The 16532-nt window shown below is 43.1% G+C and overlaps 1 protein-coding gene across 4 annotated transcripts in view; it reads right to left on the bottom strand.

Annotated features, from left to right (window-relative positions):
* The window catches only part of SMCHD1 (structural maintenance of chromosomes flexible hinge domain containing 1), a 129697-nt gene extending 128352 nt beyond the window's left edge, over positions 1-1345 (bottom strand). For 3 of the 4 annotated variants that reach the window (XM_061399827.1, XM_061399829.1, XM_061399828.1), the window contains exon 1: positions 135-1342. In XM_061399827.1, the coding sequence (XP_061255811.1) occupies positions 135-311 (177 nt within the window). In that variant the 5' untranslated portion in view covers positions 312-1342. Of the gene's footprint in view, positions 1-134 lie in introns of all 4 variants that reach the window. The other variant, XR_009733269.1, reaches the window with a different exon arrangement.
* Positions 1346-16532: the final 15187 nt, after the last annotated feature.

Below are 16532 nucleotides of genomic sequence, written 5' to 3'. Positions count from 1 at the left end.
TGGAGGGAGACGCCAAGGCCGCAGGACCCGGGCCGGGTGACAGGTTTATTGCCCCGCGGTGAGCAACGTGGGCTTCTCGTCACCCTCCCAATCCAAACTTCACCCGCGCATCCCTCTGTCGCCCCGTCGCGTACCTGACACACGGAGGCGCGGAACGCCGCGAAGTCCGAGCGCTCCTCGACCTGCAGCGCCCGGTCCCCGAGCTCCGACTCCTTCTCGCGTCGGTCAAACAAGTACACCGTCCTGGGGCCGTCGCCTCCGCCACCCTCTCCGGTCTCCACCGAGGGCCCGCCGCCGCCCGCCGCTGCCATATTGGGGGACGGGGAGAGCAAACAGCCGTGCCGGCGCCTGTGGCCGCCGCGCTGAAAACCGAAGTGCGGGCCCCGCTTGGCGCCTTCAGCTCCAGCGCCCGGGGCGGCGCGAGGCCTCTACCCTGGCGCGCTCAGTTCCTCACTCGGCGGCGGCGGCGGCCGAGCAGAGGCAGGCTCGAGGATCACCCGGGAACCGATTCAAACGAGCTCCTGCCCGAGCAGCACGTCACTTCCGCGTCCCGCCGCTCCCGGGGGGGAAGGAGGCGCGCGGCGCGCTCTTCACCGGGCCGGGACCCGCGCCCGCCGCCGCCCACGCGAGCTTGCAGCGCGACCCGCGACCAGGCCAGCCGCCAGGAACTGTGGCGCAGGAGGAAGAGGGGCGGCTGGCCGCGCGCAGGGGGCGGGGCGAATCCGGCAGGCCGCGCGGGCCGGGGCGGGGCTTCGGCGCCCGCTGCCGCCGCCGCTTCCCGGGGCCTGGCCTCTTTCACCCTCACGAAGTTACAGGGAAGCTCGATCCCTCACAGGCGCGGGCGCTCTGGGAGGGCTAGCCAGTCACTGAGGCGGCAGAGCCAGTCACGGGAGCAGTGGAGGGAATCTCCCGAGGGACTTATCTTCTCCCGGCCCAGAGGGTCCTGGCATCTTCCCGCCTCGCCATGACCCCGGACCGAACCCGTCCGGCTTCGAGCTCCTGGCGCCGCGACCCCGGCTGCGCCTCAGGGGAGCGTCAGGGCCGTGGTCCTCGTGGTTGGACCTGCCTCTGCCGCGAGCACGTGGGGCCCCACGCGAAAAGAACCGACGCCGAAGAGCCTAGTGGTTCTGTGTGAGTCTGGGCGTGGACCCCCGAGACAAAGAGGGCCCCTGAGAACCTCCGCACAGTTGTGTGACGTCACCGCCGCCTCCAAGGGTCCGGGCGCCCGACGCTTCAGGCTGCACACGCCTCCCCGACCCGTCGCCGAAACGCGGCTGAGAACCGAGCACGGAAACGCCTGTGCTATAGAGTTGTCAGAAATAAGTTAAATAGTGTTCGCAAAGGGCTTCACATAGACTACGCTTCCTATGAAAGCCTTTATTGAACTTCATTAAATATCTTAATCCTGGTCTGTAGTACCCTAACTCAACGACAAATAAAAGTCATTGTTGGAGGACTAGGTTTAGTCATAAGGTCTTAAAAATGTTTAGGCAATAATTTGTATTTTACAATAACAAATCCACTAAGATTGGGGGATTTTTTTGATTCTTCGAAAGTTCGGGTAATAAAGTATATTTTCTGTTTTACTGGATTTGCCAAACCCTCGTGGTTAATTACGTGGATCGACCCATCTTTAGTGTACGTCAGAAGCATAGATATGCTTGTCCAAATAAAGACCCTCCAAAATCGTAGGGGTGTGGGTGTAGGGGTGTGTGTGTGTGTGTGTTGTATGTTTGGCTAGACGTATAAGGTAGTAAAGATGGAACACGCGGTTGGAACAAAAGTGTCAGGGCATGTGTTTGTGAGGGGCATAAATAATAGGGTTCATGTGGGGAGAATGGAGCAGTAGACGGTGGAAGATAAATTGGGAAGAGGAGTGTTGTGGTCAGATGCCATTCATGTTCCTGAAGAGATACTGGAGAAGGCTAAGAACAAAGTAACCTCAACTCCTGTGGGCTTTCTTTGACCTCTTCTGTTTTAGCTTTCAAAGTCAACTGAACTTTTCATTAGAGGCCATTACATAATGGTGTTTGATTTAAATGACCAAAAAAACAAAGTTTTTCATCTTAATGTGTGTGTGTGTGTGCTCAGTCGTGTCCCATAGTTTGCATCCCCATAGACTGTGGCCCACCAGGCTCCTCTGTCCATGGAGTTCTCTAGGCAAGAATACTGGAGTGAATCGAATGTCAGAAGCAACTTAGCACCTTCACCCATACGTACAAAAATCTGGGTCTTGGTTTGTGACTTATTAGTATGAAAAATATTCTAATGAAAATCAAGTTGATATGTTCATTTTGAGTGGTATTAGAAGAATTATTATTTTTTGTTTTTTTCCCCCATCAATAGTACTGGTTACACTGAACAAATAAAAACTTCGTTTATGAGAAAAGAACATTTGATACCATGGTATATTATTTCCTCTGCATTAGAGAACAGCTTTTTTTTAAATGTTACAGAAAATTCCCATAGTTGTTACTCAATCAGAGTGTATGTTTATTATGCTTAACCTATAATGCCCAATGACCATTCTGGATTTGTTTCTGCCTGTAGACAAATGTTTGTTGTTTGAGTTTGGGGTATTTTTTTTTTTTCACATTCACCGAAACAAAAAAGGTAATTTTTTTTCACAACCATGAGTAAGTCTGTGTTGTTTCAGGATGCCACCATCCTGAGAAACCTAGGAAACAGATCACCTCAAGCTAAACTGAAATTTTTCCTGAAGCCATAACCTTTCAAATCAAAGCGATGATCCTGTAATGAATTGGTTGATTTAAATACAAATAATTTAAATTGGGTAATTTAATGTACACAATTTATCAGAATTCCTATCTATATCTATGGCCATATAAATGCAACAGTTTACTTGCAGCAAGCCCTGAAAGGAAAAATTGCATCACTACCAACAACCTCCCCACTGCTGAGAAAGAAAACAAATGTGTGTGTGCTCAGTTGTCTGACTCTCTGTGACCCCATGGACTGTAGCCTGCCAGGCTCCTTTGTCCATGGGATTCTCCAAGCAGGAATAATGGAGTGGATTGCCATTTCCTTGTCCAGCCAATCTTCCTGTCCCAGGGATGGAACTCACTTGTCTTGTCTCCTGCATTGGCAAGCAGATGCTTTACCACTGCACCATCTGGGAAGCCCAACAAGACAAATGCTGGTGTGTTTAATTAGCCACACAAGGCTTTAATGGGCATTTAAAGTTCCTTCTAGAGAACCATTCCTTCATGAAAATTTGAAATCCTTATGTCATAATAAATAAAAGATCGTGAGTCATGCGTGGACTGTCTCTTAGCTGGTGAAACTAACCAGATGATTAGAGATGTTGATGTTTAGGATACAGTAGTATAAATGAATGACAAATGTTTGCAATCTTGACTAGTGATCTGTATGTTTTTTCTTTACCCAACCATTCCTTACATGTAGGCTCGTTCTTTTCAGTATATGTGTTACAGCAGAAATCAGGAAAAACAGTAACTTTGTAGTAATCAGAATGTTGTCCAACTATATATTGCTAACTATATTGTAGATATTGGTGAACAGTGGTCAGTAAATACGTTCAGATGTTGTTGTTGTTTAGTGGCTAAGTCATGTCCAACTCTGTGACCCCCATGGACTGCAACAAGCTAGGCTTCCCTGTCCTTCACTATCTCCCAGAGGTTGCTCAGATTCACATCCACTGAGTCGGTGATGTTATCTAATCATCTCATCCACTGCCGCCCTCTTCTTTTGCCTTCAGTCTTTCCCAGCATCAGGGTCTTTTCCAATGAGTCAGCCCTTCACATCACGTGGCCAAAGTATTGGAGCTTCAGCATCAGTCCTTCTAATAAATATTCAGGACTGATTTCCTTTAGGAGTGACTGGTTGGATCTTCTTGCTGTTCAAGGGACTCTCAAGAGTCTTCTCCAGCACCACAACTCAAAGGCATCAATTCTTTGGCACTCAGCCTTCTTTATGGTCCAACTCCCACATCCATACATGACTACCAGAAAATAGCTTTGAACTATACAGATCTTTGTCAGCAAAATGATGTCTTTGCTTTTTAATATGCTGTCTAGGTTTGTCAAAGCTTTCCTTCCAAGAAACAAGCGTGTTTTAATTTCATGGCTGCAGTTACCATTCACAGTGATTTTGGAGCCCAAGAAAATAAAATCTATCACTGCCTCCACTTTTTCTATTTGCCATGAAATGATGGGATTGGATGCCATGATCTTCAAATAGGAACCATTTACTTGCTCATGATTCTGTAACTTGGGCTAATCTTAACTGGGCAATTCTGTTGAATTCACTGTATATGACAAGCAGCAGTCACTGGCAGCTTGACTGGGGCTGGATGGTCCATGATGGTCTCACTCACATGGCTGGCAGTTAGCCCGAGCCTGTTAAGAAGTGGATCTCACATTCCTCCATAGACATCTCTAATAGCATCGATTGGTTTCCCACTTAAGCTGTCACAGAACCTCAAAAGAAAAAGCTCCAATATGCAAGTGCCTGTCAAAGTTCAGCACGCGTCATGTTTTCTGGTGTCATTGGCCAAAGCTAGTCACATGTTCAAGCTCCTGAGTAGTCCCCTCCCATAACAGAGGGAAGTTTACAGAATTCACTGTTAATCTGGAAGCTAGCACTGATATGTGTGTACTGTGATGAAGCCAATTTGATAAAATATTACAAATACAATTTGATAAAATATTACAAATTGGCAGAAAGAAGAAGGGAGTAATCTTGTTAGGATTTGCTGATGAGACTAAATTCCTCCAAAATGAAAACACCTAAAAAATAAAGGGCAAGGAAAGTGAGTTCTTAACTACTCCTATCTTCTCAAATTTAGTTTGTAAGTGTGTTTCTTTCTGGAAAGGTAAAGACAGTGTTAGTGACTTGAGTTTAGACTTTGCCAGCTGTATTTCTGCACTTTCTGTAACATATGACTCTGAGACCCCATCTATGGAACTGGTAGCAAATATTTAGGAGCTCTGGTTCCAGTTTTAACAAGTTCCAGGCTCTGAGTGGTGAGCTTAGAGGCTCTCCCTTGTCTATATACCCTCTTTAGATCCAGTGATTTACTGTTGCTTTTATACCACTTGGGATGTGGGAACCACTTGCAAGGCCTCTTTTAATCCTAACTCCCTAGATGGACCGCTTATGTATTTAGGAGGGTAGGGAAGACCATTTCTTCTTAACCAGCCTAAACGGAATCTTGTGCATCTGGAGAAACTTCCCTCTTCATCATTCTTCAAGGTACTGTATGAATGCCTCAAAGTCCTTTTCTCACCTCCAAAGTGCTTTTCTGTATCCCCTCTCCAAAACTCTCTGCATTCTCCTAAGAACGTCAGTTTTTAGGGGGGAAAGTCCCAGAGGGAAAGCATCTTTTCTACTCTACACCCTGTTTCAGTTATCAATTGCTGTACCACAAATTAGCTCCAAACCCAGTGGTTTAAAACAACAATCATTTTCTTCATTTGGCTCATGCCACTTGGGCAGGGCTTGGCGGAACGAGGTTCACGTGGTGTATCAGTCTGGGCAGTTCTTAGGGGAGTCACTTTCAAATGCCTTCCTCACATGGGCTATCAACTTGGTGCTGTTTGCTGGCCAGCACCTCTAAGATCTCTTTTCTGTACCTCGCCTCTCAGTTAAGGTTGGGATTCTCACAAAGAGGTGGGAATACTTCTTACCTGAGGGCTGACTTCCCCTGGAGAATAAAAGTGGAAGCCTGTAGACCTTAAGTTGGGACTTGAAACAACATTCCTTCTGCCACACTCTGTGGGTTAAGTCAGGTCACAGGACCGTCCTGGATTGATGAAAAGGGAGAAACAGGAATACGGGAAGCATGGTTCTTTGGAGGCTACCAAAGTGGTAGCCTGGGACAAAGTTCTCCTGGGGCAAGAAAGCATAGAGTCTGCCATTTTCTTGAATTGGTATAGGGGGTTGGTTGTGTTTGGCTGAGGGAAAATCAAAGAAAAAAAAAAAAGTTAAAATATGTTCTGTCAGTTCAGTCGCTCAATCATATCTGACTCTGTGACCCCATGGACTGCAGCACACCAGGCTTCCCTGTCCATCACCAGCTCCCAGAGCTTACTCAAACTCAGGTCCATCAAGTCGGTGATGCCATCCAACCATTTCATCCTCTGTTATCCCCTTCTCCTCCCGCCTTCAATCTTTCCCAGCATCAGGGTCTTTTCAGATGAGTCAGCTCTTCACATCAGGTGGCCAAAGTATTGGAATTTCAGCTTCAACGTCAGTCCTTCCAATGAATATTCAGGACTGATTTCCTTTAGGATGGACTGGTGGGATCTCCTTGCAGTCCAAGGGATTCTTAAGAGTCTTCTCCAACACCACAGTTCAAAAGCATCAATTCTTCAGCATTCAGCTTTCTTTATGGTCCAGGTTTCACAACCATATATGACTACTGGAAAAACCATAGCTTTGACTAGATGGACCTTTGTTGGCAAAGTAATATCTCTGCTTTTTAATATGCTGTCTAGGTTGATCATAGCTTTTCTTCCAAGGAGCAAGCATCTTTTAATTTCATGGCTGCAGTCACCAGCTGCAGTGATTTTGGAGCCCAAGAAAATAATCTCTCACTGTTTCCATTGCTTTCCCATCTATTTCCCCTGAAGTGATGGGACCAGATGCCATGATGTTAGTTTTCTGAATGTTGAGTTTTAAGCCAACCTTTTCACTCTCCCTTTTACTTTCATCAAGAGGATCTTTAGTTCTTCTCTTTCTGCCGTAACGGTGTCATCTGCATATCTGAGATTATTGATATTTCCCCCAGAAATCTTGATTCCGGCTTATGCTTCATCCAGCCCGGCATTTCGCATCATGTACTTTGCATATAAGTTAAATAAGCAGGGTGACAATATACAGCCTTGACGTACACCTTTCCCAATTTGGAACCAGTCTGTTGTTACATTTCCAGTTCTAATTGTTGCTTCTTGACCTGCATACAGATTTCTCAGGAAGCAGGTCAGGTGGTCTAGTATTCTGATCTCTAAGAATTGTCCACAGTTTGTTGTGATCCACACAAAGACTTTAATTTAGCATATTAAAATATGTTAATATCTCATAATATACTTCCAGTCACATGGGCCTTTGCCAACTTTCTCCTGATGTATTACCTCTAATTTCCATGTTATTTAAAGGAACTAACTTTGAATAAAGCATCTTAAAAAATTTAAATTAACTGCTGGTGTTTTCACATTTTGGTTGTAAGACAGATTCTTTTTTCTTCAAAAATCCATGCAGTTGAGGGATTTCCGTAGCAGTCCAATGGTTGTGACTCCAAACTCCCAATGCTGGGGGCCTGCGTTCAATCTCTGGTCAGGGTACTAAGATCCCACAAGTGGGTGACTTGGCTCGAAAATAAATAAGTAAATAAATAAAAATCATGCAGTTGAATTTTTTCTTTATATATGAAAAATGATACTGACCATTTATTAAGATCTTGAATTGCCAGTATTTCTACAAGGACTTTACATTTTCTTGTTCAATCTGTTCTTACATCTTTATATTTATTTCATACATTCAAAAGAGTATGTATAATCTAATTGTCTGTTAAAAGACAAACAGCATGTGTAGCCACCACCCAACTTAAGAAAAAGTGCTTTCCTGACCTTCTGGAGGCCTGGTGTAGCCCTCCCAAAATGTCATCTCTCTACTATGAGGATGAGATGATTGGATGGCATTACCAACTCTATGGACATGAGTTTGAGCAAGCTCGGGGAGTTGGTGATGGGAAACCTGGCGTGCTGCAGTGCATGGGGTCGCAAAGAGTCAGACACGACTGAGTGACTGAACTGACTGACTACTATGAGGTAATCTCTCTGATCTGAAATGTGTACTTTTTCTTTCTGTTTATAATAGGTTATTTGGCTTTTAAATTAAAAAAAATTTTTTTTGGCCGTACCACACAGCTAGTTTCGCAGGCAGGGATTAAACTCACAGCCCCTGCATTGGAAGCAATGTAGTCTTAACCACTGAGCCACAAGGGAAATCCCTTAGGTTTTCTGTTTTGAATTTATTTACCGTAAAAGAAAAACCATACACTCCTGCTGTGCGTGTCCTCTGCTCTCAATAGTCTACCACAACTCTACTTCACTTGTGACACCAGATATATAGGTTTTGCATGCATGAAACAATCTGTGACACCTTGTGGGCATCCTACAGTTTAGTTCAATTCTGACACTATCTGCCTAGAGAAAATGTCAGATACCACAGGTTAAGGGTTCGGTCCTATGAGACTGTCCCCCTTCCTGACTTCAGATGCCCAATCAGAGGTGTAGGTTGTTATCTGTGCTTCTAACCCAAGGGCTCTAAATCTGAGGGTCCTGTGACCCCCACTGCAGTTTCAGTTAATCTGTTAGAGCAGCTCAGAGAACTCAGGAACACAGTTTACTGACTACTTTACACCTTTATTATAAAAGGTACAAATCAGGGAATGTCCCTGGTGGTCCAGCGGTTAGTAATCTGCCTTCCAATGCAAGGGACACCAATGCCTTCTCTGGTCAAGGAACTGAGATCCTGAATGATGCAGATACTCAGCCTGCATGCTGTAGCTAAGACCCAACACAGCCAAAAATAAATAAATAAGTAAATAAGTAAATAAAGATTCTTTCTTTTAAAAAGGAATTAAATAGGGTCTTCCCTGGTGGTCCAGTGGCTAAGACTCTGCGCTCCCAATTCCGGGGATCCGGGTTTGACCCCTGGTCAGGGAACTAGGGCATCACCGACTCAAAGGACATGAGTTTGAGCAAGCTCCGGGAGATGGTGAAGGATAGGGAAGCCTAACGTGCTGCAGTCCACGGGGTTACAAAGAGTCAGAAGTGATTGAGTGACTGAAAAACAACAGGGAACTAGATCCCATGTGGGGCAGCTAAGACTCAGCATAGTCAAATAAATGAATAAATGTTTTTTGAAAGAATTAAATAAAGTTACAAATCAGGTAGAATTAGATGAAGAGACGCAAAGTATGAGGTGTGGGGAAAGAGCACAGAGCTACTCTGCTCTTTGGGCTTCTGCTCTCTCGAAACTCTTCTGTGTTCATCAACACAGAAGCTCTCCAAGACTTTTGCATTTTTATGGAGGTTTCATATGTAGGCAAGATTGATTAAATAAATCTTTGGCCATTGGTGACTGGTCAGCTTTCAACTCCTCTGCCATCTTGGGAGGTACAGTGGAAGACTGAAAGTTCCAACTCTCTAATCCAGGTTGGTTTCGTTGTCAACCAGCCCCATCCTTAGAGGCTTTCCAAAAATCCCCTCGTTAACATAAACACACTTGTAGTTGAAAGAGGCTAATTATAAATAACCAAAAACACCTTTATTATTCTTATCACTTAAGAAATTCCAGGGTTTGGGGGACTATGTGCCAGGAACAGTAGACAAAGATTAAACATAAATTTTGTTCAGTCGCTCAGTCATGTCTGACTCTTTGCAACCCCATGGACTGTAGCACTCCAGGCTTCTCTTACCTGTCCTTCACCATCTCCCCGAGTTCGCTCAAACTCATGTCCATTGAGTTGGTGATGCAATCTAACCATCTCATCCTCTGTCATCCACTTCTTCTCCTGCCTTCAATCTTTCCCAGCATCAAGGCCTTTGATACTGGGAAAAATCACAAATTGCATATACATTTATACATTCTTCTGCAACTTTTTTTGGCTCAACATATTTATGAGATTCAATAATGTTAATGCATATAGCTGTATTTCATTTGTTTTTTTAACTGCTATATAGCATTTCTTGAAATGAATACACAACAATTTTTCCATTCTCCTATCCATGGACATTTTAATTATTTCCAGGATTTGGGTTTCTTGTTTGCTGTTTTTGTCTTTTTATTTATTTATTTTCGGTTTTTGCCTTCGTAGAATCAGGCTTCTGTAAACATTTGTGTGTGTATTCTGATGTTCTTATGCAATGGATATACTGCACAGGATACATGTCAAGTGTCAAAGAGAGTGTGTATGTTTACAAATTTACCTAATGACACCAGATTGTTTCCTAGCAGGTAGAAGACTTATTATTGTTCTACTTCTTTATCAACACTTAGGAGTGTTTTTTACTTTAAAAAAATTGTCATTCTGGTGGATGTGAAATAGTGTTTCACTGTGGTTATAATTTGCAATTGCCTCCTTATAAGTGATATTGAGCATCTTTCCATATGTTTACTTACTAACTGTGTTTCCTCTTCTGTGAAATGCCTGTTCATGCTTGGGGCTTCCTTTTCTATAGGTTTATTTTATTTATTTTTATCCTATTGATTCTTAGAAGTTCTTTATATCATGGCTATTAACTTTTGGTTGGTTATATGTGTTATAATATCTTTCCTTAGTTCATGGTTTATATTTACTCTTTCTGTGATCTTTTAATGAACAGTAGTACTTGATCTTAATGTGATTAAATTTGTTAATCATCTCCATTACAGTTGTCTCTTAAAAATTTCTGGGAATTCACTAGCTGTCCAGTGGTTAGGAGTCTGTGCTTTCACTGCAGGGGACAGGTTCTTCTATTCCCCTGGTTGGGTAACTAAGATCCTACATGCCAAATAGGAAAAAAGAAAGAAGACTTTCTCTACTACCAAAGTTTCCTCAAATTTTATTCTTCAAGTTTAAAATTTTTCCATTAAAAAATTTGAGTCTTTAATTTGTGTGGAGTTGATTTCTACCCATGATACTGAAAAGGGATCCAATTTTTTTAATGAATAATTAAGTATCTGAGCATCATTTATTGAACAGTAGTCCAGCTTTTCCATGCTATAACTGTGTAACTTTTATCACATATCAAATTTCTGTAAATGCATGCTTCTATTCTTGGATTTTCTTTTGCCCTGTTTTCCGCACCACACAGCACGCAGGATCTTAGTTCGCTGACCAAGGATTGAACCCCGGCCCTCTGCATTGAAAGTGCAGAGTCCTAACCTCTGCACCACCACAGAATTTCCTGTTCTTGGATTTTCTAGTCTGTTCTGTTGGTTAATTTCTGCCCCCACCCCTGCTATTATTGTACTGTCTTCATTTTCTAGTCCTAGTATGTTTTGAGATCCTGTTGAGCAAACCACCTCACTTTATTCTTTTTCAGGAGTGTCATGTAGTTGGTTCTTAAGTGTCACCACAAGAATGATAATTTCCTCCTCTTCCTGCTCAGTGTTTTCTCACTTAAGAGATACTTCAGGTTGTGGTCAACTGCATTTCCATGGTAACAAAGCCCATGACTCAATAAAGAACTGAGTATATTACAGGATTTTTAAATGGACTGGTATTGCTTATACTAAGCACTTAGTTGTGCTTGGAATGTTGCTGTTTGCCTCCACATCAAGCTCATTGTGAAATAGCACAAACCCTTTTTCATTTTGTTCTTAATTACCCTGTGCATTCTGATTCAATTACAGCACAAATACCAGGTTCCTGAACAGCACAGAAGGATCAAATTTTCTAATCACTGACTGCTTAGATAAAAACTTCTCCTTCCTGGGTTTTCATGATTTTCACTCAACTGAACAAAATGGGAAAACAGGATTCTGCTGATTTTGCTCGTATATAAACATGAATGGGACTTTCCAGGTGACTCATAGGTAAAGAATCCACCTCTAATGAAGGAGATGAAGGGGACACGGGTTCAGTTCCTGGGTTGGGAAGATCCCCTGGATCGGAAATGGCACCCCACTCCATTCTTGGCTGGAGAATTCCATGGACAAAGGAGGCTGGCAGGTTACGATCCATGGGCTGCAAAGAACCAGACGCGACTGAGCGACTAACATGCATACAGAATGTCTGGTTGGAGATAAATGTGCTATGGAGAAGAGTTTCAAAGAATGTGGAGTCCCAGGGGCTAGAGGGCCATAATTTTATAGAGTGGTCAGAGGACATTTTCTGATAAGGTGATATTTGAGCAGAAAACTGAAGGAAGTGAAGGAGCAAGTTGTAATGATCTGTGAGACAAATGATCCTGGCAGGGGGAAAAATAAGGACAAAGATCCTGAGTTCTAAGCATGGATGGCATTGTGACAGTAACTGAGGATGTGAACAGACACAAACAGGGGAGAGAAGGAATACTGTAAAGGGTATCGTAGGTCACTGTCATAACTCTGGCTTTTGCACTGAAGGTAGTAAGACATATCGGAGGACTTTGAGCACAGGGGTGATAAGGTCTGATGTATTTTTATTTATTTGGATGGGGCTGTCTGACATATTTTTAATGCTTTTTATTGTGGTAAAAGTCACACAATACAAAGCATACTATTTCAACCATATTTCACTGTATAGTTCCGAGGCACCAAGTACATTCACATTGTTGGGCACCTCTCACCATCATCCATCTGAATCGTTCACTTTCCTAAACTGAAAGTGTGTCCCCATCAAACCCCAAGTCACCCTTCCCCCTCCTCACACCTCACCTCCAGCCGCTGGCATCTACCTGTATAAATTTGACTATTCTAGGTACCTCGGATAAGTGGACTCAAACAGGATTTGAGGTCTGATCATGGTGACTCAGCGGTAAAGAATCCGCTTTCCCATTCAGGAGACTTGGTTTCAATCGCTGGGTCAGGAAGATCCTCTAGAGAAGAAAATGGCAACCCACTCCAGTATTCTTCCCTGGGAAATCCCACGGAGAGAGGAGCCTGGTGGGCCACAGTCCGGGGGTTGCAAAAGAGTTGGACACGACTTACCGATTAAACAACAATATTTTTAAAGAGAACTTCTTTGACTTCTAGGTTGGAAATAAACTGTAAGGGGCCAAATGTAGAAACCAACAGACCAGCCAGGAGGCTGAATCAGTAATCCAGGCAGGAGATAAGGGCTTGATCTATGCTGGTAATGGTGGAGCTGAAGAGGGGTGGTCAGATTTTACATAGATTCTGAAGATGAGGCTGAAAGATTTGCTAATGATTTGGGCATGTGGCACGTGAAAAAGAGAAGTGTCAAACTGGTTTCCCAAACGTGTTGCTTCCCGGGATGTGCGAGATGTACTTGCATATTTTTGGCCATCCACCCTCTCTCTCCCTTCCTATGTTTGGAGAATTTCCCATCATATAAACCTAAGTGACAGACAGCACATCTCCAATGGAAGGTGTGACTGCCAGTGGCAAACAACTTGTTCCAGTCTCCTAGGCCCCTGAGAGGCACCCATGTGACCAGTCAGTCATTAAATTGAAGAAAGTAGGGAAAACCACTAGACCATTCAGGTCTGACCTAAATCAAATCCCTTATGATTATACAGTGGAAGTGAGAAATAGATTTAAGGGCCTAGATCTGATAGAGTGCCTGATGAACTATGGACTGAGGTTTGTGACATTGTACAGGGGGAAGGAATCAAGACCATCTCCATGGAAAAGAAATGCAAAAAGCAAAATGGCTATCTGGGGAGGCCTTACAAATAGCTGTGAAAAGAAGAGAAACGAAAAGCAAAGGAGAAAAGGAAAGATATAAGCATCTGAATGTAGAGTTCCAAAGAATAGCAAGAAGAGATAAGAAGGCCTTCTTCAGTGATCAGTGCAAAGAAATAGAGGAAAACAACAGAATGGGAAAGACTAGAGATCTCTTCAAGAAAATTAGAGATACCAAGGGAACATTTCATGCAAAGATGGGCTCGATAAAGGACAGAAATGGTATGGACCTAACAGAAGCAGAAGATATTAAGAAGAGGTGGCAAGAATACACAGAAGAACTGTACAAAAAAGATCTTCATGACCCAGATAATCACGATGGTGTGATCACTCCCCAAGAGCCAGACATCCTAGAATGTGAAGTCAAGTGGGCCCTAGAAAGCATCACTATAAACAAAGCTAGTGGAGGTGATGGAATTCCAGTTGAGCTATTTCAAATCCTGAAATACGATGCTGTGAAAGTGCTGCACTCTATATGCCAGCAAATTTGGAAAACTCAGCAGTGGCCACAGGACTGGAAAAGGTCAGTTTTCATTCCAATCCCAAAGAAAGGCAATGCCAAAGAATGCTCAAACTACCGCACAATTGCACTCATCTCACATGCTAGTAAAGTAATGCTCAAAATTCTCCAAGCCAGGCTTCAGCAATACATGAACTGTGAACTTCCAGATGTTCAAGCTGGTTGTAGAAAAGGCAGAGGAACCAGAGATCAAATTGCCAATATCCGCTGGATCATGGAAAAAGCAAAAGAGTTCCAGAAAAACATCTATTTCTGCTGGTTTGACTATGCCAAAGCCTTTGACTGTGTGGGTCACAATAAACTGTGGAAAATTCTGAAAGAGATGGGAATACCAGACCTCTTGACCTGCCTCTTGAGAAATCTGTATGCAGGTCAGGAAGCAACAGTTAGAACTGGACATGGAACAACAGACTGTTCCAAACAGGAAAAGGAGTACGTCAAGGCTGTATATTGTCACCCTGCTTAATTAACTTCTATGCAGAGTACATCATGAGAAACGCTGGACTGGAAGAAACACAAGCTAGAATCAAGATTGTCGGGAGAAATAACAATAACCTCAGATATGCAGATGACACCACCCTTATGGCAGAAAGTGAAGAGGAACTCAAAAGCCTCTTGATGAAAGTGAAAGTGGAAAGTGAAAAAGTTGGCTTAAAGCTCAACATTCAGAAAACGAAGATCATGGCATCTGGTCCCATCACTTCAGGGGAAATAGATGGGGAAACAGTGAAAACAGTGTCAGACTTTATTTTGGGGGGCTCCAAAATCACTGCAGATGGTGACTGCAGCCATGAAATTAAAAGACGCTTACTCCTTGGAAGGAAAGTTATGACCAACCTAGATAGCATATTTAAAAACAGAGACATTACTTTGCCAACAAAGGTCCGTCTAGTCAAGGCTATGATTTTTCCAGTGGTCATGTATGGATGTGAGAGTTGGACTGTGAAGAAGGCTGAGTGCCGAAGAATTGATGCTTTTGAACTGTGGTGTTGGAGAAGACTCTTGAGAGTCCCTTGGACTGCAAGGAGATCCAACCAGTCCATTCTGAAGGAGATCAGCCCTGGGATTTCTTTGGAAGGAATGACGCTAAAGCTGGAACTCCAGTACTTTGGCCACCTCATGTGAAGAGTTGACTCATTGGAAAAGACTCTGCTGATGGGAGGGATTGGGGGCAGGAGGAGAAGGGGATGACAGAGGATGAGATGGCTGGGTGGCATCACTGATTCGATGGACGTGAGTTTGAGTGAACTCCGGGAGCTGGTGATGGACAGAGAGGCCTGGCGTGCTGCGATTCATGGGGTCGCAAAGAGTCGGACACGACTGAGCGACTGAACTGAACTGAACAGCATGCGGCAGCCACAGTGTGGAGTGGTGTGCACCGTGCAAGGGCTGTGCTTTTCTCATAAAACCAATTCATGGCTTTAATTGTGTTCTGACCAAGTAGTTTTCAAGTAAGGTTTGCCAGCCCCACAGCAAATTCAGCTTCCTAGTCAAAAATACTGTTTCTGCTTTTATTTATTCTATGTTTTTATTTTTCAGCCACACTGGGCAGCATGTGGTGTCTTAATTTCCCCACCAGAAATTGAACTTGCACCCCCTGTATTGGAAGCACAGAGTTTTAACCACTGGCCTGTTTCTAATTTTATTTCATTTTTTGTTTCTAATTTTAAAATAGCCAGAAATAGTTTCTTTTCCTTGTAAATAAAAACCTCAGTTGGGAGACTTTTCCTGGTGGTCCAATGGTTAAGACTCTACACTCCCAATGCAGGGGACCTGGGTTCAATCCCTGGGTGGGAAACTAAGATTCTGCATGTCCCATGGTGTGGTCAGAATTTTAAATAAATAATATATATATTTTAAGAAACCTCGACTGATACATTAGGGATTGATATTCTTACTATGAATGTTATATTAATAGCTGCCATTCATTGAGTGATTGAGGAAGTTATGTTCATTAATTCTGCTAGATAAGACTCTTTGTGACTCCACGGACTGTAGCCCGCCAGGTTCCTTTGTCCACGGAATTCTCCAGTCAAGAACACCGGAGTAGCTTGCCATTTTCTTCTCCAGGAGATCTTCCCGACACAAGGGTTGGACCCGGGTCTCCTGCATTGTAGGTAGACTCTTTACCATTTGAGCAACCAGGAATACTCCTATGTTAGAATTGCAGAAACAAAAACATAAAGGATAAACCACTTGCCGAGGATCATATGGCTAGGAATTCACACAGTGAGGACTAAAAGTCAAATTTATCTGTCTCCCAAGTTTGAACTCTTATACATTACAGATAAGTTCATTTGGGGCTCATGTAATATTGTAAACTATCATTTTTCCATTAGTTGAGTTCTCTGTATAACCTCTATGCATATTCGCAAGTATTAAATTTCCTTGAAATCATCTAAAACTATAGAACATAGTGCTGAAATAGTAAAATGTGTCATTCTTTTGAAAACTTATTATAGTCTGCCCAAAACCATAAATCTAATTCAAAATAGATACTAATGCTTGTTAGTTTTGTTTGAATTCTGGGCAAATTTTTCTGAAAGTTTTAATTTTAATACATTGTGCTTTGATCATTAAGAATCTAGAGGTAAAGTTATATACTGGTAAGTACCCTGAACTCTTCTTCAGA

Source organism: Bos javanicus, chromosome 24, assembly GCF_032452875.1.
Source record: "Bos javanicus breed banteng chromosome 24, ARS-OSU_banteng_1.0, whole genome shotgun sequence".
Lineage (NCBI taxonomy): Eukaryota > Metazoa > Chordata > Mammalia > Artiodactyla > Bovidae > Bos > Bos javanicus.
Note: the sequence above shows the minus strand (reverse complement) of the source record. Positions and strands in the feature narration are given on the sequence as shown.